Source organism: Salvia splendens, chromosome 1 (genome assembly GCF_004379255.2).
Source record: "Salvia splendens isolate huo1 chromosome 1, SspV2, whole genome shotgun sequence".
Classification (NCBI taxonomy): Eukaryota; Viridiplantae; Streptophyta; class Magnoliopsida; order Lamiales; family Lamiaceae; genus Salvia; species Salvia splendens.
Window position 1 is genome coordinate 8,053,239 of NC_056032.1, and position 27,956 is coordinate 8,081,194.

The 27,956-nt window shown below is 38.8% G+C and overlaps 3 protein-coding genes and 1 pseudogene across 3 annotated transcripts; 2 read left to right on the top strand and 2 right to left on the bottom strand.

Moving 5' to 3' along the window:
- Positions 1 to 94: 94 nt before the first annotated feature.
- On the bottom strand, positions 95 to 4,183 carry LOC121811307 (DEAD-box ATP-dependent RNA helicase 42-like). The gene is made up of 2 exons (XM_042212147.1): positions 3,961 to 4,183; positions 95 to 3,713 (listed from the first exon to the last, which is right to left on the bottom strand). Exon 2 carries the CDS (start codon positions 3,675 to 3,677, stop codon positions 297 to 299), a length of 3,381 nt encoding a protein of 1,126 aa, XP_042068081.1. The 5' UTR covers positions 3,678 to 3,713; positions 3,961 to 4,183; the 3' UTR covers positions 95 to 296.
- Positions 4,184 to 10,583: 6,400 nt separating this feature from the next.
- On the top strand, positions 10,584 to 15,904 carry LOC121811317 (annotated as a pseudogene).
- A 47-nt stretch (positions 15,905 to 15,951) lies between these two features.
- Positions 15,952 to 20,497, bottom strand: LOC121811324 (histone-lysine N-methyltransferase ASHR1-like). Its single transcript, XM_042212164.1, has 14 exons — positions 20,362 to 20,497; positions 20,133 to 20,266; positions 19,849 to 19,983; positions 19,194 to 19,248; positions 18,972 to 19,096; positions 18,609 to 18,697; positions 18,442 to 18,523; positions 18,211 to 18,315; positions 18,015 to 18,105; positions 17,813 to 17,932; positions 17,212 to 17,318; positions 16,990 to 17,059; positions 16,565 to 16,628; positions 15,952 to 16,448 (listed from the first exon to the last, which is right to left on the bottom strand). Exons 1-14 carry the CDS (start codon positions 20,459 to 20,461, stop codon positions 16,283 to 16,285), a joined length of 1,443 nt encoding a protein of 480 aa, XP_042068098.1. The 5' UTR covers positions 20,462 to 20,497; the 3' UTR covers positions 15,952 to 16,282.
- A 106-nt stretch (positions 20,498 to 20,603) lies between these two features.
- Positions 20,604 to 27,147, top strand: LOC121811335 (biotin--protein ligase 2-like). The gene is made up of 11 exons (XM_042212176.1): positions 20,604 to 20,756; positions 20,831 to 21,104; positions 21,213 to 21,274; positions 21,366 to 21,514; positions 22,810 to 22,930; positions 23,148 to 23,303; positions 23,787 to 23,832; positions 24,731 to 24,803; positions 25,568 to 25,644; positions 26,766 to 26,859; positions 26,977 to 27,147. Exons 1-10 carry the CDS (start codon positions 20,648 to 20,650, stop codon positions 26,806 to 26,808), a joined length of 1,110 nt encoding a protein of 369 aa, XP_042068110.1. The 5' UTR covers positions 20,604 to 20,647; the 3' UTR covers positions 26,809 to 26,859; positions 26,977 to 27,147.
- Positions 27,148 to 27,956: the final 809 nt, after the last annotated feature.

A 27,956-nucleotide genomic window follows, 5' to 3' on the forward strand; every position in this document is an offset into this window, starting at 1 on the left:
AACATTAAAATACATTTCAAAATTATGTATAAATGGGAAAATGGATTATACATGGAGAGGCCTTTAAATTCGCGTATAGCATGAAAACCATAAATCAACAGCCAAAAGGGGTATGTAACCATACAACACATAGCAGTGTAAACCAATAACGTAACAAAATCTTACGGAATATTTTCCATCTAATCCAGATTTTTAATATTGGGATGCAAAATATAAATATTTTGAGCATATGCTATAATCAAGATTTCAGTAAACAGTGAGTAGGAAAATGAAGGCAAATCTCTCAAGGGTAGAGCCTAGACAACAGAGTATCGGCCAGGTTGCGCTGAGCCTGGAAGGGATGAAGCTTGGTTAGTGATCTCCTCCAAGACCCTCTTGAGATCTGCCTTTGCCCTTTTGACAGATTGCTCCGTCGGGCCCTCAATAAACAAGTACAGTTTCCTCTCTCCCGGCCCTGCAATCTTCCCCAGCGGGTAGTACTGGCCTCGAGTCGTGATGGCTGCTCCTGTCCATTCCGATATCGGACCCAGGGTTTCCTTGTGTGTCACCTTCCAACGGGCGTTCTGAGGGAAGTCATTTATCTCCAGCTCTGCTTCATAGTGTTCAGGCATCGCGTCTGCCTGAATCTTTGCCAAGTTATGCTGCAGATTCATAAGCGCTGCCAGAGCTGCTGCTTTGGCTGCTGCATCATTTCCACCCGTCGGAAGCCCACCTCCGGGTATTACAGCAGATGCCGCAACGCCACCATTTTGAATGAGCTGCCCAGACGTCATGGGCGCCGTTACTGAAGCAGCAGCACTTGCTTTGGTAGCAGAAGCCAAAGCTTGAGCAAGTGCAGCTTGGTGAGATATGTCGCCACCTGCTTTTCTAATCCCTTCATCTTCATCGTCCGAATCTGATTTATCCTCCTCAAAACCATACTCCTTCGCCTGAGCTTTCTTTGCGGCTCGCCTGGCTTCATCCTCCTCTTCGTTAAATTTGAAACCAGTACCACCGTAGCCAGTCCCATGGGCTTGTTCAAGCCCTTGATTCACCTTGGCCATGAAGCCATCAGCTAAGGCCTTGAGGTCTTCGGGGACACTCTGTTCGGATAATTCTAAGGCTTTCACTAGATCAGGTCCGTATCTCGCATCTTCCTCTGAGATAAATGTGATAGCACACCCCTTTTTACCAGCTCGGCCAGTTCTACCAACACGATGGACATAGTCTTCGTAATGGTTAGGGACATCAAAATTAACGACTAGTTCTAGATCTTTGACATCTAAACCTCTAGCAGCAATACTTGTGGCAATCAATATATTGCAAACATTACTCTTAAAATCAGCTAATGTGGATTCACGATCTGTTTGATCCTTTCCCCCATGAAGTGACACACACGGATATCCAGATTTAAGTAAATCCTTAAACAGTGCATCGCACTTCTCTTGAGTATGGACAAAAATTAGTATCTTCCCCTTCTCATACCATTCTCCAAGTAGTTCCAAGAGTCTAAGGAACCTATCACTCTCAGGCCTAACCTCAACTAGTTGGGTAATGTCCTTGTTCACAACACTCCTACCACCTACCTGAAGTTCAACAGGTTTATTCAATACTTTACGAGCCAAAATCTCAACTTGGCGAGGGAAAGTAGCAGAAAATAGCACAGTTTGCCGATCAGGTCTTGTATTTTGGACTATTCTTGTTATTTGAGGCTCAAAACCCATATCAAACATCCGATCAGCCTCGTCCATGACCAAGTAAGTGACACGACGCAGATTAGTAATTTTACCACCACTAGTACATAATATATCAATCATTCTACCCGGGGTGCAAACAACAATCTCAGCCCCTCGCTTCAGTTCACTAATCTGCTGAGCAACCCCAGAACCTCCATATACAGGCACACAGCTGAGGCCGAAAGCCTTTGTGAATTTCTTTATATCACTATGGATTTGCTGGACAAGCTCCCTTGTCGGAGCCATAATAAGCCCGATAGGCCCATCACCTGACATCAGAGGAGGCTGATCCTTAATGTGCCGCAGCATGGGCAGGACAAAGGCCAAGGTTTTCCCAGATCCAGTTTTTGCAATACCTATGCAGTCCCGACCACTCATAATTACGGGCAAGGCTTGCGCTTGAATCGGCATTGGCTTCTCATAATTGAGCTTCTTAATAGTATCCAAAATTTTAGTAGCCAATCCTGTATGGTGCCAGGCTTTGACTGGTTTAGGCACGTCCTTTCCATGTATCTTCAATTCGAGTTGTTTCCTATGTGCAGCCACTTCTTCAGAAGTCATCTTTGAAATTTCTTTCACTTCAATGTAGAAATTCTTACGGAAGGGGGGATAATCAATCTTCGAATGGTCAACTATTGAAAGCTTCTCCACTTTGGTTTTCTTCACCCGTTTCATGAATTCTTCATCATCTTCCTCCTCTGAAGGATCTTCCTCATTTTCAACTTCTCCGTAGTCTGAATCAGAGTTATCTCCAGGAATAATTCTGCCCATATATCTGTTCTTCCCCTTTTTAGTGTTCTCGGAGTTCACTTTACCATTTTTTTCAACTAATTCAGGACCAGAGTCATTTGAAGCAGACGGCACAGTATTGTTTAGTTTCTCAACTTCAGGCAAAACCATAGAATTCATAAACGCATCTAAGGGGTCAATTTCTTCATCATCAACAGCATTGTCTCCAACACTTTGCATGGAAGGAGCTGCCTCATTTGCAGAGTCTACAGACATGTCCTCCGCAACAGGCTTCATAGTTGCATCCTCGTCCTCATCTACATCCATCGTTTCTCTTTCCTGCGGACCAGCTTCTTCATCATCAGATTCCCCTTCCAGTGTCCAAGTCTTTCCCGATTCAGGTTCATGAGCAACAGGCACCCCATGTTTTTCTATCTCCGATTCCTCCTTCTTCCTTCTCAGCTCTTGCCACTCCTGAACTCTTCTTCTCCTTTTTTCCATCTCATCGTCCAATCTCTGTTGCTCTTCAGCTAAATCTTGTTCCCAACTCTTTTCCTTCTTATCTTCTGAATCTACATTTCCCTTCTTCCGTGAACTATTGTCTTCGTTGTCATCCCTATGCCGGTTGGCCTTACTATTTTGTTCTAAATCCCTAGTTTGATGATCCTCCTCTTTCTTGTGCCTTTTCCTCTCATGGTCCTTAACATCATCATCACTACTATGTGACCTATCCCTGTCTCGGCGTTTTTCCTTTTCATGTTTCCTCTCCCTCTCTTTCCTTTCTCTCTCTCTGTCCCTGGTCTTTTCCCTTCTCTCCCTCTCCTTCTCTTTCTCCCTCTCTCTGCCTTTAGCCTTGTCCCTGGGCCTCTCATCATCATGGTTCCTTCCTCTCTCCTGTTCTTGTTCCTTGTCATGGCGCTTAGACTTGTGTTTTTCTTTGTCCCTGTACTTGTCATCAACACTCTTCTCTCTCTCGTGGCGACTATCACGATCTCTGTTCCTGCCCCTGTTCTTGTGCCTTTCCCCATTCCGCTCCTGTTCACGTTTATTTTCTTTGTCCCTGTACTTGTCATCAACACTCTTCTCTCTCTCGTGGCGACTGTCACGGTCCCTGTCCTTGTACCTCTCCCCATTCCTCTCTTTTTCACGCTTACGATCCTCTCTATGGTGACTTGCTTTCACTTCGTCTGTTTCAGAGCCATCCCTTCTAGACTTGCTTTTCGGTTCTTCCATGGAAATTGGTGGGAATAGCTTGAATACGATGAACCTCTGAGAAATTGAGTGAATAGCTATATCTTAAAAGTCCTCAATCCATAATATACATATATGCAAAGCCAAGTGCAGCCATGTTTTTGGTCAAAATTCACAATTTCATAAATTTAATCATTCCATATTTTAGATCCATAATTCCAGTTTAGAAAAATTGAGCAAACTTAGGCATATCTCATTACAAAATCCAAGAGAGATTGCACTTAGAATAATAAGAAGAAGAAGCATCGGTGAGGAAGAAGTTAACCTGATGAACAAATAGAATTAGGGCTTCTTGATGTTGTTGAACCGAGGCTGAGAAGAAGGCGCAACGAGCACGAGTCCACGACGGCAGTGGCGGGGAGCTGAAGTGCTAGTCTGTCGACCGAGAATAATGAAGAAAATGGGCTGAGGCGGCGGTAGTGGTGGTGGTGGTGGATTGGTGGGTTTAGCCGGAAAATTGAGAAGTTTAGAGAGAGGGAAACGTGAGGGATGCAATTATTTACTGTATTTATTTAGTTTTAGATCTTGTATTTTTATTTAGAATTTAGTGGGCCAATTTTAATTTAACAGTAGCATTGTTGGGCCTTTCGAAGATGGATTATTGATTCTTCTTTCCACTTTCTTCTTCTTTTTAACTTGTGAAATTAGTGTGTAGATTTCATTTTCTTCCTACCATTGGTTCTAAATTCTAATAGTCTTCTTGTTTTTTCCTTCCTCTTTCTTGTTTCAGTCACATATGTTTATGATCTACGAATTCTTCAAACCGAGGAAATGAGTATAGGTGTCAAGATTCAAATATGAAAATTGTTGATGTCGTCAAAGGCCTTGTTCAAAATAGTAGTAGCTGATTCAAAACGACAATCCAATGAAATGTTGTACTCTGTGTGCGAGAAGAAAAAAAAGGTTGGTGGGTGTAATTTTTCTCGGTGGAGTGTTTGAGAAAGTGCCCAAATGAAGCAATGAAAATAGAAGTTGAAAGAGATGGAACATTAGAGCATCCACAACCGCGCTCTTGCCAGCGGTACGGTTGTGGGCCCGGCCCCACTTTTTCTGCCTGCTCTCTGGCAAGAGCACAACACCCACAGATGTGCTCTTCCGCAAGGACGAGCACAATTAATTTAAAATTCAATTAAACAATAACATTTCCATAATAATAAAATTCATTAAAAAACCTAAATAAAATTACAAATGACAAATAAAATAAAAACGACATAATTAAAAGCCTAAAAATTAAAAATTACATAATTAAAATACTAAAAATTAAAAAAACACTACTCGTTGCCGAATTTTATCCACATGTGGTTGATTAGGTCTTCTTGTAACTGAATGTGGGTTTGGGTATCGCGCATTGTGTGTCTTGTCTCGATCCTCTGGCCAACCGTCGTATGCTCACCTCGGCGTGGGGGAGACCTCGCTGTTGAGCTTCCGGCTTCATCCTCGTCGTAGAAGCTAGCCGCCCTCGGCCCTTCATCGGCTATAGTCATGTTGTGTAAGATAATACACGTGAACATGATGTCGGCGATATTATTCACGTACCACAGCCGAGCCGGTGCCTTCACAATGTTGAATCGGGCTTGAAGAACCCCGAAGGCTCTTTCGATGTCTTTCCGCGCGGACTCTTGACGCTGCGCAAAAAGAACCCATCTCGGGTCGTGCGGGTTGTGGAGCGTCTTCTCGAACGTCGACCACCTTGGGTAGATATCATCGGCGAGATAGTAACCCATGTTGTATGTATTTCCGTTGATGGTGAAGTCGATCGCCGGTGCTACACCATTCATCACATCATTGAAGAGTGGTGAAGAATATAGCACGTTCAAGTCGTTGTTGGCTCCGGCAACGCCGAAATATGCATGCCAAATCCATAGGCGGTAGTCGGCGACCGCCTCAAGGATAAGTGTTGGGCCGCCGCCTTTGTGACCGCTTAAGTGTTGCCCCCTCCAAGCATTCGGGCAATTCTTCCATCTCCAATGCACGCAGTCAATGCTGCCAAGCATTCCGGGAAAGCCATGGACTGATTCGTGAAGACGAAGCAACCGTTGGCAATCATCGGTGTTGGGTGCCCGAAGGAATTCATCCCCGAAAGCTGAACGAACGCCCTCACAAAAATTCTTTAGACAAAGGATTCCAGTGGACTCACCGATATGCAAATACTCGTCGAAGATGTCGGCCATTTGCCCAGTAGCGAGTTGTCGGATGGCACACGTACATTTCTGCAACGACGTGATACTTTGCCGGCCGGCTGCATCTGGACATGTTTGGAAGAATTCAACACGTGCGGACAATGTGTTGACAATTCGCATGAACAAGCGCTTTGACATGCGAAAACGGCGCCTGAAGTAATCTGCCGGAAACCGTGGCTGGTCGGCAAAGTAGTCGGCAACGAGCCTTTGGTGGGCTCCCTCCCGGTCACGATGGATGTAGCGGCGATTTGATCTAGTTCGTTGAGGAGGAGGAGCGGGGGTATTCGCCGCGACATATGCTTCGTAAGCGGCATGATGTTGTTCGTAGTATTCTTGTTCTTCGCGCTCCGCTTCCGCCATAATATGGGTGAAATCCATTTGAGGTTTTGAGTGAGGGATGAATGTGTTGATAGTTTGTATGAGAATTATGAATGAGAGATGATTTGATGTGATAAATGGATGATGAATGTGTGTATTTATAGACGATTTTGGGGGAAAAAATAAAAAAAAATTCAGAAAACGGGCATATTTTTGGGATTTGGAAAATAATTTTTTTTTTATTTTTTATCATTATTTAAAATTAATTAACGAATTTTTTTTAAAAAAAATATTCAAAGGCAACGGCTATGCCGTTGCCCAATCGTGTGCCGCCACGTTGACTGCTCGCTGGCACGGCGCTGCTCGATGCATCGAGCAGCGGCGCGAGCGCAGCGGCGGCGAGCCTCGTCCTCGTCGCTGGCACGGACGGCGGTCTTCTTCCCCACCACTGTTGCGGATGCTCTTAAGTCATGAAGGTAGATGGAAAGATAGGTTGGTTGTTTTAGTTGTTTGATAAACTAATCATCTTCAATTATGGTATTTTAGTTTCGGATGTACAATATTGAAGCATTTGTTTTGAATGAAGTACGCCGTCAAATGACAAATTATATGTAATGTTTAAACAACAGTGTGAAAATATCATTTTGCATACTTAAACTAAAGTTAAATCAGATTCTAAAGTATTGGGAAATTTAATGTTTGAAAAATGGCGGCTGTAATTGGAAAGTAATCGGACAAAAATGCTCCTCATGGACTTGGGGCATTTTAGATAAAAGAGTGAACTGCACAAAAGGGCCTTAACTTTTCGTGGTGTAACAGCAGATGCCCCTAATATTTAAAAATCTCACCACAGGGATCTAACAAAATATATAATCACAAATGAGATTTTTTCGGACCATAATACCCTCAGTCCCTAAAAGGGCATTCTCGTCAAACACAGGCTGACGCCACCCCTTCCATGCAGTCTGCTTCATGTACCGGCACACTTACACTTGATGTGACTTATTAACTTGTCTCTTTAATTTTTAATTCCTTTTTCCCAATAATTATCTTCAGACTATTCAATCATTCCATCCACATGGCCCCACCACACCGAGCCATTATCTATTTCCGTCAAATATATGTAAATAAATTTTTCTAAAAGTTGTTTACATTTTTTTTATCGTTAACTAGTAAACTGATTTATTTATTCAATACTGTAAATACTAATGAAATTTGACACTTATTATTTCATATCTTTAAAAATGCTAATTGATTCAATGGAATCTCATATACGATGATTACACTAGCTGTTTTTTTATCACAAGAATTCTTCTTTACACTAGAATAAAATATCATGTAGAAATCATTGTTTTTACTAAAATTAACTTGACTTATCATTTCTTACTAATATAAATATTCATTATTGACATGCATGTTGGATAGTTTCTTTACATATGGAAGAATATTTTTTTATGATATTCCTTCTTTTATAATAGTACTAATGTATTTTTATACATTACAGTAACACTTAGTTTTTGTTAATTACACCTATTCCATGTTTAAAAAAACTAAGTGGAGTAGTATAAAGTATATTATAATAATAGAATTATTATTATAAAAAAATACTCCATCATTCAACATAAAAACAAATAGTTTCATAATACTCCACTTTACATACTAAAACATAGGGACTGGAGTAGTATTTTTGTAAATATGAACAAAACAAATTAGTTTAGTAGTTAATGAAAGGAAGGAAGGAATGAAAGGAATGAAATCATTAGAGAGGGAAAGATGAAAGAAAATAGAGAATGGAAAAATAGACTATGATCTTTGACATCTCTTACACAGTAGTGTGCAGAATAGGTGTGTAGAATAATGCAGGTTTGGTTGGTAAAGTTACTGAATTGCCATTCAGCCCATTTGGGCATTTTCGTCCGGAAAATGACAAAATATACAAGGTTTGTGATTATATATTTTGTTTGATCCATGTGGTGGGATTTTTAAATGTTAGGGGTCTCTGCTGTTACACCACGAAAAGTTAGGGCCATTTTGTACAGTTCACTCTAGAAAAAAAAAATATATATATGTTGAAAATGTATCAAAGAACCTTAAATGTATAAAATGTAAAATATAAAGATCACAATAGATATTTTTAAAATATAAGGACCGCAAATGTGTATAGATTAAAATAAAGGATTCTAAAATGTAGTACAGTAACTCACTATTTATTCCTAGTATATTTTAAAATCATATAAATTCATATACATGTGTATAGATGAAAATAAAGGATTCTAAAATGTAGTACATTAATTCACTATTTATTCCTAGTATATTTTAAATTCTAAAATGTATAGTATATTTAATTCACTATTTATTCCTAGTATATTTTAAATTGATTAAATTAGTGTTTGAATTAATTGAGCATGGATACATCCTCCAGTTAGAGCATCCACATCCGTGCTCTTGCCAACGAGCACGGATATGGCCCGAACCCACTTTTACTCCCTGCTCTTAAGCAAGAGTACAACACCCACATCCGTATTTTTCCGCAAGGACAAGCTCAATGGTCTCACCATTCTATTATTCAATTTAAATAAAAACATTTCCACAATATTAAAATTCATTAAAAATAACTGAAATAATATTACAAGTTACACAAAAATTAAAAATTACATAATTAGAATCCTAAAAATTAAAAATTACATAATTAAATTCATAAAATTAAAAAAACCCACTACTCGTGGCCGAATTTCGCTCAATTGTGTTTGATTAGGTCTTCTTGTAGCTCAACGTGGGTTCGGGTTGTGTGCCTTGTTTCGATTCTTTCACCCACCGTCATATGCACACCTCGGCGTGGGGGAGACCTCGCGGTTGAGCTTCCGGCTTCATCCTCGTTGTAAAAGCTAGCCGTCCTCGGTCCTTCTTCGGCTATAATCATGTTGTGCAAGATAATACATGTGTACATGATGTCGGCGATATTTTTCACGTACCACAGCCGAGACGGGGCCTTCACAATGTTGAATCGGGCTTGAAGGACCCCAAAAGCTCTTTCGACGTCTTTCCGAGCGGACTCTTGACGCTGCGCAAAAAGAACCCGTCTCGGGTCTTGCGGGTTGCTTAGCGTCTTCACGAAAGTCGACCACCTTGGGTAGATACCATCGGCGAGATGGTAACCCATGCGGTATGCATTTCCGTTGACGGTGAAGTCGACCGCCGGTGCTACACCATTCAACACATCATTGAAGAGTGGTGAAGAATAGAGCACGTTCAAGTCGTTGTTGGATCCGACAACACCGAAATATGCATGCAAAATCCATAGGCGGTAGTCGGCGACCGCTTCAAGGATAAGTGTTGGGCCGCCGCCTTTGTGGCAGCTTAAGTGTTGCCCCCTCCAAGCAGTCGGACAATTCTTCCACCTTCAATGCATGCAGTCAATGTTGCCAAGCATACCGGGAAAACCATGGACTGTTTCGTGAAGACGAAGCAACCGTTGGCAATCATCGGTGGTGGGTGCCCGAAGGAATTCATCCCTGAAAGCTGAACGAACGCCCTCGCAAAAATTTTTAAGGCAAATGATTCCAGTGGACTCACCGACATGCAAATACTCGTCGAAGAGGTCAGCCGTTTGCCCAGTAGCAAGTTGTTGGATGGCACATGTACACTTCTACAACGCGGATAGACTTTGCCGACCGGCTGCGTCTGTACTTGTTTGAAAGTATTCAACACGGGCGGACAATGTGTTGACAATACGTATAAACAAACGTTTTGACATGCAAAAACGGCGCCGAAAGTAATCTTCCGGAAACCGCGGCTTGTCGGAAAAATAGTCGGCAATGAGCCTTTCGTTGGCTCCCTCCCGGTCACGATGGATGTAGCGGCGAGTTGATCTAGTTGGTTGAGGAGGAGGGGCGGGGGTATTCGTTGCGACATAGGTTTCATAGGTGGCACGATGTTGTTCATAGTATTCTTGTTCTTAACGCTCCGCTTCCGCAATGAGATGGGTGAAATCCATTTGGGGGTTTGAGTGGGAGATGAATGTGTAGATAAGTTGTTTGAAAAAATATGAATGACAGATGATTTGATGTGAAAAATGGATGATGAATGTGTGTATTTATAGATGATTTTTGGGATAAAAAAAATAAAAAAATATAGAAAAACGGTAAAAAAAACGGCTATTTTTTTGGGATTGTGATTTTTTTTCTTTGGTATTATTTTTTTTTTTTTTTAAAATTGAATTTCCAACGTCGGTAGCTCGCGGGCACGGACGTGCTCGATGCATCGAGCAGCGCCGCCAGCGGCAAGAGCGCAGCGACGGACAGCGGTGTCGTGCGGCTGACACGGACGGACGGATAACATTGTGCTCTCCTCGGTGGATGCTCTTAAAATAAAATTAGCGGACAAGCAGAGAGCGCCGTTGCCGCTCTGCGCAATTTCAAAATCCTCTCTCTCACTTTAATGAATGCAGCTTGGTGGTGGATGTGGTCTTCTCCGCAAATGGTCGTGGAGAATCGGAAATGCTTGAGCGATTGATCGATGGAAGGGGAGCCTGAACTTCCGGCCCCATCTGCCGAGGCGAAGTTCTTCAACCACGAGCAAAGCCGTCCGATTAACATCAACTCCGACTCGATTAATCTCAGCCGTTCGTTCAACACCACCTCCACCTACAACTCGTCAACGTCGTCCTCGTCGCATTCCCCTCCCGATTTCGTTCGCGATATTCAAGCCGCCTTCAAACGACACCGTCCCGTAGGTATAGTGTGTTTTTTGTTAATGTGTGTGGCTGTGGCTAGGGGTTTTAAGCAGGGCTCATACTGATGTGGTATTGCTCGAATTGAATTGGGAGACCATGAACTAGGAAACATTAGGAATCGATGCATAAAAATTCTTAAACAAAATTGGGATATTATCCTGCAGTCTGTACCTTACTGTGTTACCTTGCAGCAATGATTTAGAATTTTGGATACTTCTGACTGTAGACGGTTGAATGCGTTGGGGTTTTTGGTTTCTATCTCGTGAACTGCATTTTTATAGTATAATCCAGTAGTGCATATAGTGATGAATTCTTTTTCAGAGATACGATCTTTAATGTCTTCTACCTCATGCTATAAATGTAGCACCATAGTCTTAAAATTAGCTCTAATTTTGCTTTAAGCTGGCTTTGTGGTTCAAATGTTGATGTAGGTAGTGATTTTGAAGCATTTCTGTGGAAAGAGGACTTTATCCATCTTTAGTTGATGTATGTGCTTGAAGTTGATGTTCGTGATACTTGATTTAAATTTAGTCACTGGTGTACAAGCTTTTGTAGGGTAAGATAAGTTTGTTTGGTGTATTATCAATTTAGCTTTGCTAAACGTTTGTATTGGATTTGTTTGCATGGACAATTAGCCGTAATGCATAAGCCGAGAAGAAATGTGGTTCCTCAACGAGAGACTCCAAAAGAATCAAGTATAAAACCACAATCAATATTTGAATCCAAAAAATGCAAAGAGGATATCCTGCAGAGTCGGAGGATACAATCACGACGATGTGCCAATAACGACGATGTTTCAATAACTCCACCTTCAGAAGGGGCTACCACTCTAGATGCACATGATATAGACCAACGTACTAGGCCTCAGATCAATGATGCAGTTGCTTCGTTGAGACCAGGCCATGGGAATGCTCAAGGGGAAGTACAGAGGAAGGTTCATTTTTCCAGAAATGCCATTGCCACATCTCGTGGTAATTATCAATCCTATTTGTTAATTAACGATTCAATGGGATGTCAGAATGTTTTGCAAGTTTAATTAATAAAAACGAGATAACTAACTGAAAATATTATGTAAATGGATGCCAAGTAGAGTGGTAAAACTAGGGGTTAGTAGCAGTTCTCAGTTATAGAAGATACTGCAAATTGTCTATGCAGGGGCCGATGATCAAATGGCTACCGGAACAGGTGATTTGTTGTCTCATATGGATTCACTTGCATTGACAGAAACGGAGACGGGTATGGGTAATCAAGTGGATGCTTCAGCTGCTGTCAATCAGGACTGGAGAAACCATCATTTTCAAAGCATGGAAATGGAAAACAGTCTTAGGTCTGAGGGAGGTATTTCTTCTATAGTGACTGGAGGGACAATAGGTGTTCATGATCAGCTCCATCAGTTTGGAAACTTTTTACAGAATGATTTAAATAATGCCATCACACAGTCTTCAGTGATCGGATCATCTTGTGTTACTTCAACGCTGATGAACTCGAGCTCTGCTCCTATGATTAGTTCAACAACTTATTACTCGCAATCTCAAGCAGGCGATGCTCAATTGGGCACCGGGCCAGCTGAAGAAGCTGAAGGTCAAATGGACGTTGTGCAGCCATCATGTTCTTTATCCAAGAACTCTGGTGGAGAATCAGCTCCTCAATCAGCCGTGACCTCACAAGCTATCAGCTCTGCTCTTGCAACAGCAATGGAAGTCAATAAATCATCTGGTTCATGTAAGGGGTTACAGACTAGTTTGCCACATGATTATAGTATTGCTAAAGATTCTCCACAATTGGACAACAGCTATCCAGTCAAAGGAGATATTCCCAATGTAAAATCTCAACATCAACCATCAGATGTTCCTCTATCAGATAAAAAATTGGAAAATTCTAAGTCAGAGAAACCAGGGAGAGAGGCTACTGGTAAAGCAACATCAACTTCTCGTAAGAAGGGTTATGATCCTGACTTATTTTTCAAAGTTAATGGAAAGCTCTATCAAAGACTTGGCAAGATAGGTAGTGGTGGAAGTAGTGAGGTCCACAAAGTTATATCATCGGATTGCACAATTTATGCCTTGAAGAAGATAAAACTTAAAGGCCGTGACTATGCCACTGCATTTGGATTCTGCCAAGAAATAGAGTACTTAACCAAACTGAGGGGGAAGAACAACATCATTCAGCTGATTGATTATGAGGTACTATCTCTATCAGATTCTCACTCTGAGTATTTATACCACTTGGAACTTGTTAGGTCACATCACACTGTGTATTTTAATTATCAACTACTCCCCTGTCCCTATTATCATCAATATATCAATTTGTTTGCCCTTTCTCCACCACTTTCTCCACTCACAATACATTTATTAATTGTTACTAACACTACCCCTTGGTGAGATCCTTTCTCCACTCACAACACGGCAACTGTTTTTTATTAAAACCAGTGCCACACTCCATTAGGCCTATGTTTTGGGATGGAGTGTCTGAACATATTTGCATGCTGAAAGTATGCTTGAATGAATACCCTTAGCTAGTTTATTTTGATGACACTGTGGTCCTCCTCCTTTGGTTTGTTGTGAAAGGTAGCTTTGAACTTTAAATTTGGAATTATAACCATATCATGGACAAGTTCACCTATATTTTAGCATACTCAACATACTTTTTCCTCTGCACTCTGCAGACATGCTTACTTGATGCTTTTGCCAATTAGTTGTAAGAGCTCCTTATCACTTGGTTTGTTAGTTGTTACTAAAATAGAGGTATTCGTTCATAAATGCCAAGTAGTTCTAAGCAAGTGCTGCTTTAGCAAGAATAAGAACATAACCATTGTGCTTCAATCTCCCAAATAAGTTTACCCTGGTTACGTCAAAGGTGTGACTTGTGGCACCACCATAAGTGTTAGATGTTCACTTTAACTGATTGGAATGGATGCAGCAAGATGCAGCAATTTTTGTTTCCTTGTCTTCAAGTGGTCCGCTATGAATATAGAGAACAACCTAGGTTTACTTTATGTGTATATATGAAGCAGCATTAACTCTGCTTAACTAGTTGACACACTGTAGAGATTGCCAACATTACATTAGAATGCACTAAAATAATATGTATACACATGTTTGAGCTGTTGGTAAGATTTTGTAAACAAATTGGTTACAAAGTTGATCTGAGAAACTAAAACACTTATATAAGGTGCTGTTTTAGTCATAAAATGTTGTGCGAAAAGAAAGGAAATCATTTGCTGAAGTTAGAATAAAGTGAAAGAACTTCTTCGTGCTAATTTTTATGTGAATATTCTCTTCTTCGTGCTATTTTTATGTGAATATTACATGTACAAAATGCAAACTTATATATTCTTGTGTTTTTAGGTGACAGATAAGACTTTACTCAGGGAAGTGATGCATGGTTCAATAAGCAATAAAGTGGCCAGGGTTAGAGATGATGGGTTTATATACATGGTACTTGAGTATGGAGAAATTGATTTAGCCCACATGCTAGCTCAGAAATGGAAGGAACTGGATGGTTCTAATGCAACTATAGATGAGAACTGGCTCCGATTTTATTGGCAGGTCCTTCACGAACTTCATGCCATTACCTCTATACTTGCTCAAGAAACTGGCCATTGCCAAAGAATAAAGCAAGATATTATTATTATATTAACATCTCACTTTGCATATTATGTTGCAGCAAATACTTCAAGCAGTAAACACTATTCATGAGGAGCGTATCGTGCATTCTGATCTGAAGCCAGCTAATTTTCTTCTGGTGAGAGGTTTCCTGAAGCTAATAGATTTTGGAATTGCCAAGGCTATAATGAGTGACACGACAAACATTCAACGGGACTCGCAGGTTCCCTTCTATCATTTTAAAACTTAATATTTACTTTGGGATGCTAGTTACCTCCTACAAGTAGTTTTACTGCCAGAAAGTCATTAAATCCATAAAAATATGATTACATTGTCTTTTGTAGTAAAAAAATTGAGCATTAACAAAAACTCTCTTAAACCCCCAATGATCTTTCAAGTCTTTAGTCTGGCTATTATAATAGTACTATTTTCATTGAGAAATTTATGTCTTGAGATCGAGGTTTTAGTTTTTTCACGACAGTACCCATTAATATTAGCATTACGAATATGGTTTGCAGGTCGGGACCCTAAGTTACATGTCTCCAGAAGCATTTATGTGTAATGAGACAGATGCTAACGGAAACACAATAAAATGTGGCCGTTCTTCTGATATCTGGTCCCTTGGTTGCATCCTCTACCAAATGGTCTATGGACGAACACCTTTTGCAGAATACAAAACTTTCTGGGCAAAATTCAAAGTCATCACTGATCCAAATCATGAGATCATATATGAACCTCTCCCCAACCCGTGGCTTCTAGATCTCTTGAAGAAATGTCTTGCTTGGGACCGGAATGAGCGTTGGAGGATCCCTCAACTACTCCAACACCCTTTTCTCGTTCCTCCTGTTCCACCTAAATCACCTAGCCCTCCTGATCAACTTTGTACATTGCTTCAACTAATTGCCGAATCAACTGCAGACGATCAAAAGGGTGCGCTGCTATGCTCTCAACTCCACGGCATGCTAACAGACCCAAGAGTGTCTGTATCAAGGGACCAGTTGCGCAAGTTTTTGCAAATCCTCAACAGTTTGCTTTGAGCTCTGGGAACAGTTAGCGCTCATGAAGAAACTTGAAGACCAGATCAATGCTTCATTTTCTTCAAAAGATTGAGTTGTTTATTTCTTTGACATTCTTATTGTGGTTTAGGTTCCCTTCTTGTTAAGCTTTATTCATTTGTGGAAAGAGTTGGCTTTGTAATATACGTATAGATATATGTAGAATATGTGGCAGTACTGACGAATGCCACCATCTTCACATGTAAGCTATCCTTTCATGTTGTACCTATACCTGTAGAGTAGTAGTACTTATTTTGTTGGATTGAGCTTTTGAAACAAATTTTTTTGAACCTATTTGAAGTGGTCAATTTTATTAGTTGAATTACGCATCTGATGTTATCTGCTTTGAGTTCGAATGCCACTAATAAAGGGAGAAAGGAAAGATGTATAATCAAAAAGTTCACTGTTTCAGTCACCATAAAAGTGAGGATGATTGTAGTTCACTCGAATACTTTATCTTCTCTTACACCATGCTGGTATACATACATGAATACCACTCCCATTTTTGCAACAGTAACACAATCTTGCAATGTGTGAAATTACCATTCTTCAAGTCTGAGGGTGAGCAGTGAGTGCTGAGGATTGGTCTTCGACTTGAGAATGAAGCTTGTACAAAGCCTAGCAACAGTAACACAATCTTGCAATGACTGTCAAATTACCATTCTTTGACTCGAGGATCAGCTCTGAGTGTCAAGCATCAGTTTACGACTTGAGAATGAAGCTTGTACAATGCCTCTGCACGAGCTTCCTCCACCTTATTCATGAGTTCCACCATGAACGGACTCTTTGTTCCATGAGTCACTCGCAATATGTCCAACGCTTTCGTCAGTGATCTAACTGCTGCTTCTGTCTCTCCCAGCAACCTGCAAATTCCGACATTTCGACTCAACTAGAGTGGCCATGGTAGATCAAGAAGATGGGCTACAACTATTCTACAGAGAGGCATTTGATGCCCAGTTGACTCGGAGAAAATTCTCACCATTCGAATTTCCCACACATGTAATATTGTAGTCCAACCAGAGGGTAAGATCTTGGATAAACTCCTGCATGACCAAAAGTATGTTTAAGCCCCAAAGCAAGGAGAGAGGGCTATTGAAGTTACAATGGCATACAAAATCACTCAGAAACCAATAAGTGTAATAGCTCATCACAAACATCAACTTTGCAGCTGCAACATCTATTTATTCTTCTTAATGGAAACTTATATGAAGATCTTCGAGAACTAAAAATCAAAGAAGCCAGATGCACTATACTCGTGTAGCATATCATATCATCAACTATCAATTTAAAACATCTTGGAATGCTAGTCTATGAGTAAAACCCAGCAATATTATGCATCAGCATTCATCTAAGATTCACCGTATTCCCGCTTAGAGCGGAGCATTTGATAAATGAGGTACATACTCTCATATGCTGGAATTGTCAGTCTGCAATATGAAAGTGCTTCCCTCCAATCCTGCAGCTCCATAAATATCTAAAGAAATAGGATTTCCGAATAACAATTAGTACAATACATAGAATAGTCTGTGTGGCAAAGAAAGGAATCAACCTTGTCATTTGGCAAACAGTCTATATAACAAGAAATACTTTTAAGACTATGGAAGTAAATTTCTAACTGCAAACAACCGTAATGAGAGTCTCCCGATTTCGCATAAGACTGATTGATAATGGTTGGTACAGCTGTAATTGCAATCCTTCAATCATCTTATAAGCCTCAATTGCCTCAGTTTTATCTGAATCTTTTTAAGGATCTCATTGCTTCTCATTGTTTCAGTTTGAGTTCCATATACTAGTGTTGATGAAAACCAGAAGCTTTATCAACTACCTTACCAGAGAGTAGGACTGCAGAAACGGTTTTCTGTTCTCGGTTAACCGAGAACTGAACCTGAAAATGACAATTCTTGGTTAACCGAGAACCGAAAACAGAGGTCAAGGTCCAGTTTCGGTTTGGGGCTTTATGTTTCCTTCGGTTCACCCGAGATCGAATTGAATCCCGGCTGTAACAATTTTAGAAAAATTTTGGACAGTGGCTGGATTTCGGTTCTAAAAATGGAACCGACTAATTGAACGCACCTCCGTCTCGGTTTCGGTCCCATTTACGACTTTCGTCATTTTCCGGCGTTGTTTAACCGACATATAGGTTCGGTTGGGAACCGACCGTTTCCCAGCCCTACTAGAGAGTAGAGATGAATAATGCAAGTAACTAAATCAGAAAGTTCAAGGATACGACCAGAAGAAAGTAACGTGGAAGCTTTCTCTGACATAGATTTCAATTTTATAGTGATGTTAGTAATTTCTTCTTTCTCCCGAAGAAGTCCACATTGCTGGCAAATGAACCCTTTGTCATCTGTTGTTAAATAATAGAGATTAGCAAAGTGACTTCAGAGGGATACAGAAGGTAGCAACATTCTCTATTAACAAAGGTGTACCAGAGTCGCATAGCAGAAATCCATCACATTGACTATCTTTGCACCTATAACCTTCCAGAACTGCACTTTCTCGAATATCATCAGATTGTCCCTTACGCATGGAATACACTAGTTCAGAAGATCAGAAAACAGTAGATGGATTCTCCAATTTGTTAAAGAATTATGCTAAGAAACAGAGAGGGGCTATCCAAAGTACCAATTTTATGCAGCGAGAACAAGCACAAGTGAAATAGTACTGTTCTTTAAGAGCCTTCTGCCGTGTTAAAGTGCTTCCAGCAATATCTACATAACTGATTAATACCTTCAGAAAGCAGTGAAAACAATGTATAAGAATACACATCAATCTGAAGAACCATTGATAACATAACGACCTTCAACTCAAAAACTTGCAGATATATCAAACAAGAGGACATCGTCAGATATTTACCTCAGTACCTTTTGGTATATGCTGCATGGCCCGTACAACTGCAAGTCTTCCCTCAAATACTAGAACAGAATTTGGTAAACAGCTAAAATAGCCAAAACTAGTCAGAAATATAATTGTGGCAAGGCTGTGTTGCAGTCTGGCAGATTATTGATTATCTGAGAAAATACCTGTGATTGATGATAGAAATGAAAGGGTACAGCCCTGTTCCATGGGGCCTCAATTCGCTGTCACTAATAGTATGTGCATTGCATGCTAGCTGGGTGTTGAAAATAAGAAATGAGACAATAATTCATTGAGACTGGAACATTTACTTGAACTGACACTCAAATGATCCCAATAGTGAGTAAATTAAGTACAAACTACTTTCCTAATGCTTCAGTTTCTAAATTTATATGTGACTCTAACCACCAAATGGCTTATTTCATAGTACTGCATATTAAAGCCATTTAACAAAATACGGATTTAATGCAACAAAGAATAACATTTCCTGCTGTAACTTCAGCAACAAGTGGGATATCGAGAAATCTCACCTTAGAAAAATTTTCTGTAATCTCTTTGACGTTGATCTCGAAATCGGGACACGGGAGTATCAAATTGACAAGGTTAGCTATCTGTGCATACAGCAGCAGCTGTTTCTCATTGATATCTGACATATCTATTTTAGTTTTGTTAAGAATACAATAGCTGTAGAAGTTTAACATGCTTTACACCATAGAATGCATAAGTCTGGACTAAACACTTCCAAAGGATACGAGAAACCAACGCTTCCACATACTTGTAACTTTCTGTAGCAGATGTAGGGATAACCTAGTAGCATTAAAATCATCAACCATCATTGGGCTCATTGCAATTATCTGTATGTGTTGAGCATGAACATTTTACCCATCAACAGAGTAGAACTTCAGAAATATGGTAAAAGACAAAGCAATTAATTAAGCATACATTAATGATAAAAACACCTAGGGCAGTTGTTAAATTCCATGACAGATATACTTCCAATACATAAGTTGAAGATTTATAGATTTTCCCGAGTGTTAGATTTGATTTAGCAACTAGCTTGAAATTGCAAATATTAGGCTACTCAAAATGCACTTGGTGCATCAGAACCTTGTGAATGCCACAAATAAAATTAAAATTCAGTTTAGACAACGATGCTAAAAGGGGAATCGAAACAGTGTATCTATTATATGAAGAATTTTTATGCAACTTAACATAATTATGCAGTGCCAGGGCAGGGATAGGTGAAAGCCTTCCTCACTTGAAAGAGACATTAGCTATTACCACATTTTTACATCCATTTACAATTTTCTTCATTAACCTTTTCTTCTTGATCCAAATTTCGATTCTGCAAGTCTAACATGGAATCTGCTACTTTACCATCAACCATAATCAAGCACAGGCACTCACCTTCTCAATTTCCAGCTTTCGCTTTACACATAGCTTCACCATCAATCGTAAGGATGGCGTGAGCGAATTCACTCTCTGCTTGTCGACCTTCGACAGCACCCTGCACTCTGCAGAATGCAGCTTCCAATCTGACCTCTGAAATTAATCAGAAAATGTAGCTACTTATCACACACAACACAAAATCCCAGAAAATCAGTAAAACAAGAAACTAAACTCATGTTCAAGATAAAAAAAAATCTCCATTCTTTTCAACCCAAAAGAACACCAAACATCAACATATTCACCTGACATTCGCTGCTACAATACCAAATAACACGGCAACCAGAGCATTTCTTCAGGTTGGTTGATGAAAAACACCACTCACACTTGTTCTTGTTTGGGAGACAAACATATGGATTCTCACTAAATATCACTTCCCCTACAGCTCAAGACAAACAAAATCAATCGCTGCAACAACTCAAAAAACTTATCGAAGATAAAGAAAAAAAAAAGGCAACTTCTTTCTTGACAAACCTGGGGAGAAATCACGCGCAGCGAAAAGGCAGTGGCCCTTTTCTGGAAGCGTCGAAAATTTTAAACCTTTTTCGTTTAATGCCTTCTTTAGTTCTTCCATTGACGCAGAAACTCGAATTTCGTTACTGTGTAAAGTTGCAGAGACAGTAGGAATTTAAGTTTCTATTTTCTCGGTCCACGGGCCGGGCCGTTATTAATTGGGCCGAAACTAACTAGGCCCGACCCGCTAACCCGTGTAGAATGTTAAAGCTGAAAATTGTTTTCTCCGCCTTGGCCTTTGAATGCCATGCTCTTTGTAACCAGCTCCCCTCGCTTTCTCTCTCTAATAAAACCTCTCCCGTTTCGCTCTCTGCAAAACCTCGGTTTCTCCCCGAAGAATCTCTGCCTATCAACGAGTATAACTTAATTACCTTCCGCGATCAGTGTTTTTGAATTGTGATATGGAGAGCTAACTAATTTTTCATTGCAGAAATGGAGTCGGAGTCATCTACGAAGCTCGTGCTTTGCGGGAAATCGGCCGTGGAGGAAGAATTGGCTCGGTGCTTGAAGACAAACAACGCTTTGAAGCTCCCCGATGGATCTCCGGTGACTGTGTGTTTGCATTCGGAGAGTGACAGTGCTGGTAATGATAACGACGACGTTTTTCGTGTGAATTCGTACATGAATTCTATCTCGACTTCTCGTTTCGGAAGGCTGCTCGTTTACTCTCCACGATTAGCTTCCACGCATGATGTTGTTGCTAAGTAAGGTTTCCGTTTATTGCATTTTTAGTTTACCTAAACCGTAAATGTATTTTATGTTAATGAGTTTTATTCATTTGTGATGTTTTGTTTTGACGTATTTTTTGGCAGTAATTTTGGTGAATTGCCTATTGGCTCTGTGTGTGTTGCTGACGTGCAGCTTAAGGGCAGAGGTATTGATCTGTGATTTCATATTGTGCGTTGGAATGCATCTATCTGTTCATGTTACTGTAATTGTTGATTACATCTGGCTCGGGTTTCAAGGCCGGTCGAAGAATGTGTGGGAATCACCAAAGGGATGCCTTCTCTTTTCATTCACAATACAGATTGAGGATGGGAGAGTGGTACCACTTGTGCAGTATGTGGTTTCTTTGGCTATGACCGAAGCAGTTAATGATGTCTGTCGAAGAAATGTAAGTGATTTTGCTGAGTTTGCTTGTGTCCATTTGTTAAATGCAAGTGGTATAGAACATCGTTTGCATGGTCCTGAAATGTGCCGATTGCCTATGCTGTTCGAGTTAGTTTCATGATAAAACTATTTAGCTGCCGAAGCTATGTTGTTGCTGAAGATCATTCTGCAAGAATAAATATGTGAAACAGTGCTCAACTTTTAACCTTTATAGATATTGACATCTATAATGAGGATACACGAATCTTATATCATGCTTCGCTAATTGAACAAGTGAGGCCCATAATGATTTTGCATATTAACTGGTGGCAACCAGTGACGACGATAACTTTGAGGAGTAGCCTGAAATTGATCGTTCATTAGAATTTCAGGCTGAGTGGATAATCAAAATACTATTTTCATGCATGCTGCCTCCAATCAAGATCCAAATCAGGTTTAGGTGGTTTTATCCTTTCTACTTATTCAAATTTAAGATGTCACGTTGTGTTACAAACTTAGTTTGTTATGGTAGTTACTTACTGCAGTTGCTATGCAAGTGCTTCAGCAGTTCAGCTCTAGCACAAAAGTCTCCAGTTTAATGTTAGTTACACACATAACATTGAGTCAAGGCCCTTTCTTTTCAAAGAGCATTGGTTATGGAGGCCTTTGTGTAAGCTATAATTGCATCATGAGGGGCTTAATGCAATTATACTTGCAGACATTGAGCCTACATGAGAGCCGAGTGCATGGAAATTGATCTTCTTGTTGGAGTTTTTCAGTAGAGGTTAGGCACATAATGTTTCTTTAGGCTATGTTCACAAGTGTGGCTGATATGAAGGTTGAAACATGTAATACAACTGAGTTCTCTTCAATGTGTAAGTGTGGAATATAACTTCTTTACCAATGATTATGTCTAATTTCATGTACAGTTTCGTAAACAACATAAGGTTGTAGATGTGAAATTCTTCAATATGATTGAATTTCATCATCAAGAAATTATAGTTCTGATGAATTCAATCTAGTGTCCAGGACTCTGAGCAGATTTGTATCCTTTTTCAATGAGAGAATATGGTAGGGGTTAAGACAGTTGTCTAGAAACTTTGCTTTTGCATAAAGAAACTGAGGTATTCCTGCAAAAGTGCAAATGATTTAGCTATATTCTCTGGCTTCTTTAGATTGTAAAATCATACTCCATAGTTTATCTGTTGATTAGTTTTGATATCTCATTTTCCAATTTACAGTGCATATCTTTAGCTTATCTTGATCTTTTTTTTCTACTTCTTTTTTGTCATTCACATCTTAATACCCGTAGCATTTCAGGGAATGCCCTCTCTAGATGTCCGGATAAAGTGGCCAAATGATCTGTATTTAGACGGTCTTAAAGTGGGAGGCATTTTGTGCACATCAACGTATAAGTCTAAAAAGTTTAATATCAGTGCCGGTAATTGCTCTTCTCTTTTATGCGTTATTAGGAGACAAGTTCTCCATGTATTTACAGGCTTTGGTATATTCACTCTTTTATTTCTAACACACACCACCCTTCCCACCTATTGAAACTGAGTCATATCATGTATGGTCATATTACTATATATGGTATAACATCAAGCAATCGTCAAATCACAAGGGTTTCCACTAAGGTACTTGTATTATATTTGTAGGAATCGGCTTGAATATCGATAACCAAAAACCAACAACATGCTTGAATGCTGCTCTGCAGAGGTTGGGATATGCTGCGAATCAATTACAACGTGAAGATATCATATCAGCTTTCTTTAATAAATTCGAGGTCTTTCATGATATATTCCTCTGCCAAGGTGATCATTTTCCTTCTATCTCTCTGCTAGTTTGTTAAGGTTTCTTCTTTATCTTGCGTGGCTGTAGAGTGTTATGCAAATTAAACATTGGAGGTGACATATTCTTTTATCTAGAGTTTGGTTTCGACATAAAAAATATTTGGGTCAGCATCATCTCTTTGTTCATATCTCTCTGCATGGTTTTCAGTTCAATAATGAATTAAAGGCAATAATGACAATGTATTTTGTGCCATTGAACAACCACATTTATCTCCTAAGAATTTAATTTGTGGTCAGACGCATGTCTTTTTGGCCACAAAGAATAGGTCTTGTGAATTTCTGCTTGATGTTTACAATTTAATGTTCCAAGTACTCAACTACATTCGGGTTTATTTATCAATTTCACGCCTGCTTATCAATTTAACCAAAAATATTATGATATATTCAACGTATCTAGACATTTGAAATATTGAATGAAAATATATGGTTAATTTTGTTATGTAGGCTTTCAAGCACTGGAGAACCTCTACTACAAAACATGGCTTCACAGGTAAGACAATAAAGTGGTGATTCCCGTACAAGCCATATCGATTATGGCTGAGAGAGATATCACATGTAGTAGCTTTTTGTATCTAGTTTACGAAAATATGTTTGGGTTTGTCTATTGTGCGATTATGTTGATAATACTCAGTAAATTTGAAAAATATAAAGTTTTCGTGTTTTTATGTTTATATGTTATTTTGCAAATTTCCTTGTATCTTCCCTGAACATGGTTTGATAATTGTGACTAGAGACGGACTGCCATCAATGTGTGTATAGATGCTTGCCAATTGTTTTATGGAAATTGTATAACATCCTTATTCATGACCTACGAAAAAGGAAATACCAGGAAAGCATCTGATGTTGTCATCTATGTTTTTGCCTAGGGATGTGGAAACATATATTCAGGCTTTCACAAGAGAAAAATGAATATGCTTATATCTCCTGCTCTAGAATGTTGAATTTTGAAACTATGGAAAGGAAGTGAAGGAGTACATTAAAAAATAGATTGAAATTTATTGCTTTACATGCTTCTGTTAGTACAGCAGTGGTGCATTTATAATACTGAATCCACATTAAAAAATGAAAATATTAGGCCTATGGCTATGACCACCATTTCATTATCTCTTGTCCTGTCATTACTCATTACTTAGACCGCCTATATGCATTGCATGCGTAAAACTGGAAATAAAAAATTAGATGAAAAAAAGGAAGGCAAAGTATTCACATCATTGATTGTACAGTGTAACTGTCATGGTCTTTAATTATGAAAGAACTAGGTTTTGATTCGTAAGAAGAGTCATACATAAAGTTTCAAATCATGTAAAGATCTAGCGTGAATATTTATTAACAATGATTTAATAGAATGTGGTGGTTTTCTTGCTTCTTATTATGTAACTTGCATGCAGTGGACAGCGAGTTATTGTACAGGAAAAGAATGAGAGCGAAGACCAAGTTTCTGAAAATGTTGTCACAATCCAGGTGATTATTATTGAAACATAAGCACGACATTATCCAATTTATCCTTGCATTTTATTTGAAAAACTCTTCAATTTACCAGAGCATCTACTTTGGTTTGGTCCTCGAGCAATTGGTGGAGACTCTTACAATCTCACTTAGGAAAGTTTGTTTAATCATCTCTAACTTTACATGAAACAATATAAGGTAAATGTCAGTTTCTTCAGAATTTAGTAGTGTGCAAGGTATAAGCGGATTTTCTGAAGAACTTTCAAAAAAATTCAACTTGATTGTTCAGAACAATTCCGCATCAAATTTACACTTGAACAACATTTAATGTGAGAATAATTTTACAGAGATAATATAGTGAACTAACAACCTAACAGTGCCACCCCGCTGAATTGTCTTCATTGAGGGGCCACTTCACTGATAGCTCTTTTCGGAAGAAAGATAGAATGCACATTTTAAGAAATAGTACTAGCTTGCATCCATTAACAACAGCTCTTTGCTTTTCTTATTACCCCTACTTTTTTTTAACCTTTTGTGTTTACTATTAGTCTATTACTTTCATTTGATTGCTGAAGCACATAAGAGCTGCACAAATATGGGAAACCTATTATTTTTTTGATTTACAGAAAAATATCTTGAGTTAGGAAGAATTAGCATATTTAGTACTCTGAACGTGTAAAGTACATGTAAAATAACTGAAGTTACCATAACAGTGACCTAAGTGTTACTTATTATTGTCCAAGTGCCTATCGTTACACCAAAAACCTTCTGCTTCTTAGGGCTTGACACCTTCTGGATATTTATTGGCTGCCACTGATGATGGTCAGATATGCGAGCTTCATCCAGATGGAAATAGGTACACATAGATCCTGCTACTTCTAATCTTTAAGCAATCCAGCAATGCAACTAGTATGACTAAAGAAGCATGAAATAGTTTGCTTATTTATACAAATATAGTTTACTAAAATAGGAAATTTATTGAAATATAACATGTTTTTTTGGCAACTAGCAGTGAATTTTTTATCGCACGTCAATTTTTTTAGCATGTCAAAATCAATATGTTTAATGTAGCTAGAGAATTTAAAATATCATTTTTTTTGTTCAAAACCTCTGAATAATTGAAATTATTGTACTGGTTTAAATAGAATAGTGAGTAGTTGTTAGTATTTTTTATGCTTTGCAAGCCATGCTCATTGTTAGCCTTCCAATTACTGTTAAATACTATAATGCAGTTGATTTCAGTTTTTGGGTTTATAAGAAGTGTTATTTTATCCTTTTTTTTAAATTACCCTGAACTTCTTTGTAAGTTTCATAAGTTAGATCGTTGATTTGATGTTTCCTGCTTGTCCTGTTTCTGATTTAAATGATTGAAAGTGATGCCCGCAACTAGAAGGTGTACCTGTGCTTGGTATTTTGTAGCTAGCATCTCTATTGCATTTGTCTTAATGCCAAATGGCAAATATTCTTCACATGTGAAACATGAAGACATGTAGCTCCTGCTCGTTTTTGTGCACCGTGGTTCTAACTTTTCCTGTTCTTTCCCGAATTCTCATACCTAAGAAAGGATAGAAGGAGAAGTTCAGAAAGATACTATATTGATTCCTTTGCGATTCCACTGTTACTACTATTAGATACCACAACTAGACTGCGAACTTATGTTTCTATCGATCTGGCAGATGCTCTAATCTCCATCAGGAACAAGCACCTTGACGCCTTTCCCTTTCGCTACCTAACAAGCACTGTGCTCTCACACTGATATTCTATTTAACACTATTCAGCTGCCCTCTTCATAAATTTTACTCTGAAACGGAAAGAGAAGAACAATGCCACTACTTCCCCTCACATTCCTTATTCCGTTTATGCAGACGGGGGCATGGGACACCCCATGGCCCTCAAGTGTTTAATGCAATTTCGTCACATGCATTTATGTGTCTTTTTTTTCTGTCCGCGTGTGTTGATGCTCTTACTTTGTTACAGTTTCGATTTCTTTCAAGGACTGGTCAGAAGGAAATTGGCTTGAACAAGTTTCATTCCTATTAAGGAAAAAGGAGGCCACCAGCATCTTCTCCATGTGAATTCATGAATTTTGACTCTAATTTTTTTTTCTTTATTTCTTTTCTTGCTTTATTTTACATGTCACAGTTAAACTTAATCATTTTACTCAGTTTTGGCATGATTAAATTCGTAGGTTGGCCTGGCTTTTTTGACGAAAAAGGACAAGCTTTGATTTTGAATGATTAATTCGAAGAAGACATGCAACTCAACAGGATCGACTTTTTGCTTACTTCTTTCTGTTATTAATTTTTATATCTGTATAAAATGTCTCGTTTTAATTTAGCTATTATATTTTGAATTTTAATGGCACTATTATGTTCATTATAAATCTATTATAGTAACCTCATAATAAATTAATATGGAAAATAAATTTAATTACATTTTAAAATTCCTATCTTAATTAAACGCATATGCACGCTAATAACTTTTGTAGTATATGATTTAAGTTTATACGCTAGTTAAATTCACATGATAGAAAAATTAAATATACCATTTATTGATAAAAAAACCAAAGAAAAATGAAAAAAATGAAGTGGCTGGTTTGGGTTTCCGCCCCTTCGAGAACATCAAACGATACGATTTTATATCTATAAATAACACAAATGTCAAGAGACATATAGGATTTGGCTCGGTATGATATACTGCTACTACCAAAGTAGTAGTACTACTAATTAACTAATCGTTACTTATATATAGGATTATAAATTTAGTATAGAGATTGAATGTTTGTTGGTCTACCAAATACGGTATGGTGATTAATAATCGTCAAGACTTATGAGGAGTGGGCTGCTGCCGATATGTTGGAAACGAATCAAATTAAATTAATGTCGGGAAATTAATTAAAATAGAGAAAATTTTATTCGCATTCGATCCGATGATAATGCTATTATATATTCGATTCCAATGATTGGATAATAAATAATGGCGAAGCATAAATATTGAGCAACAACTAGGGATTATTAGAAACGTCGATTCGTAAATTAAAATTGATTTAGGGTAAAATTAATCATTTCAAGAGTATTTGTATTGAGGGTTAAATTACTCATTTCGAGAGAGTATTTGTGGATAATAAACATAACAAATGAACACCGAAAAACTCAAGTAATAATTCTT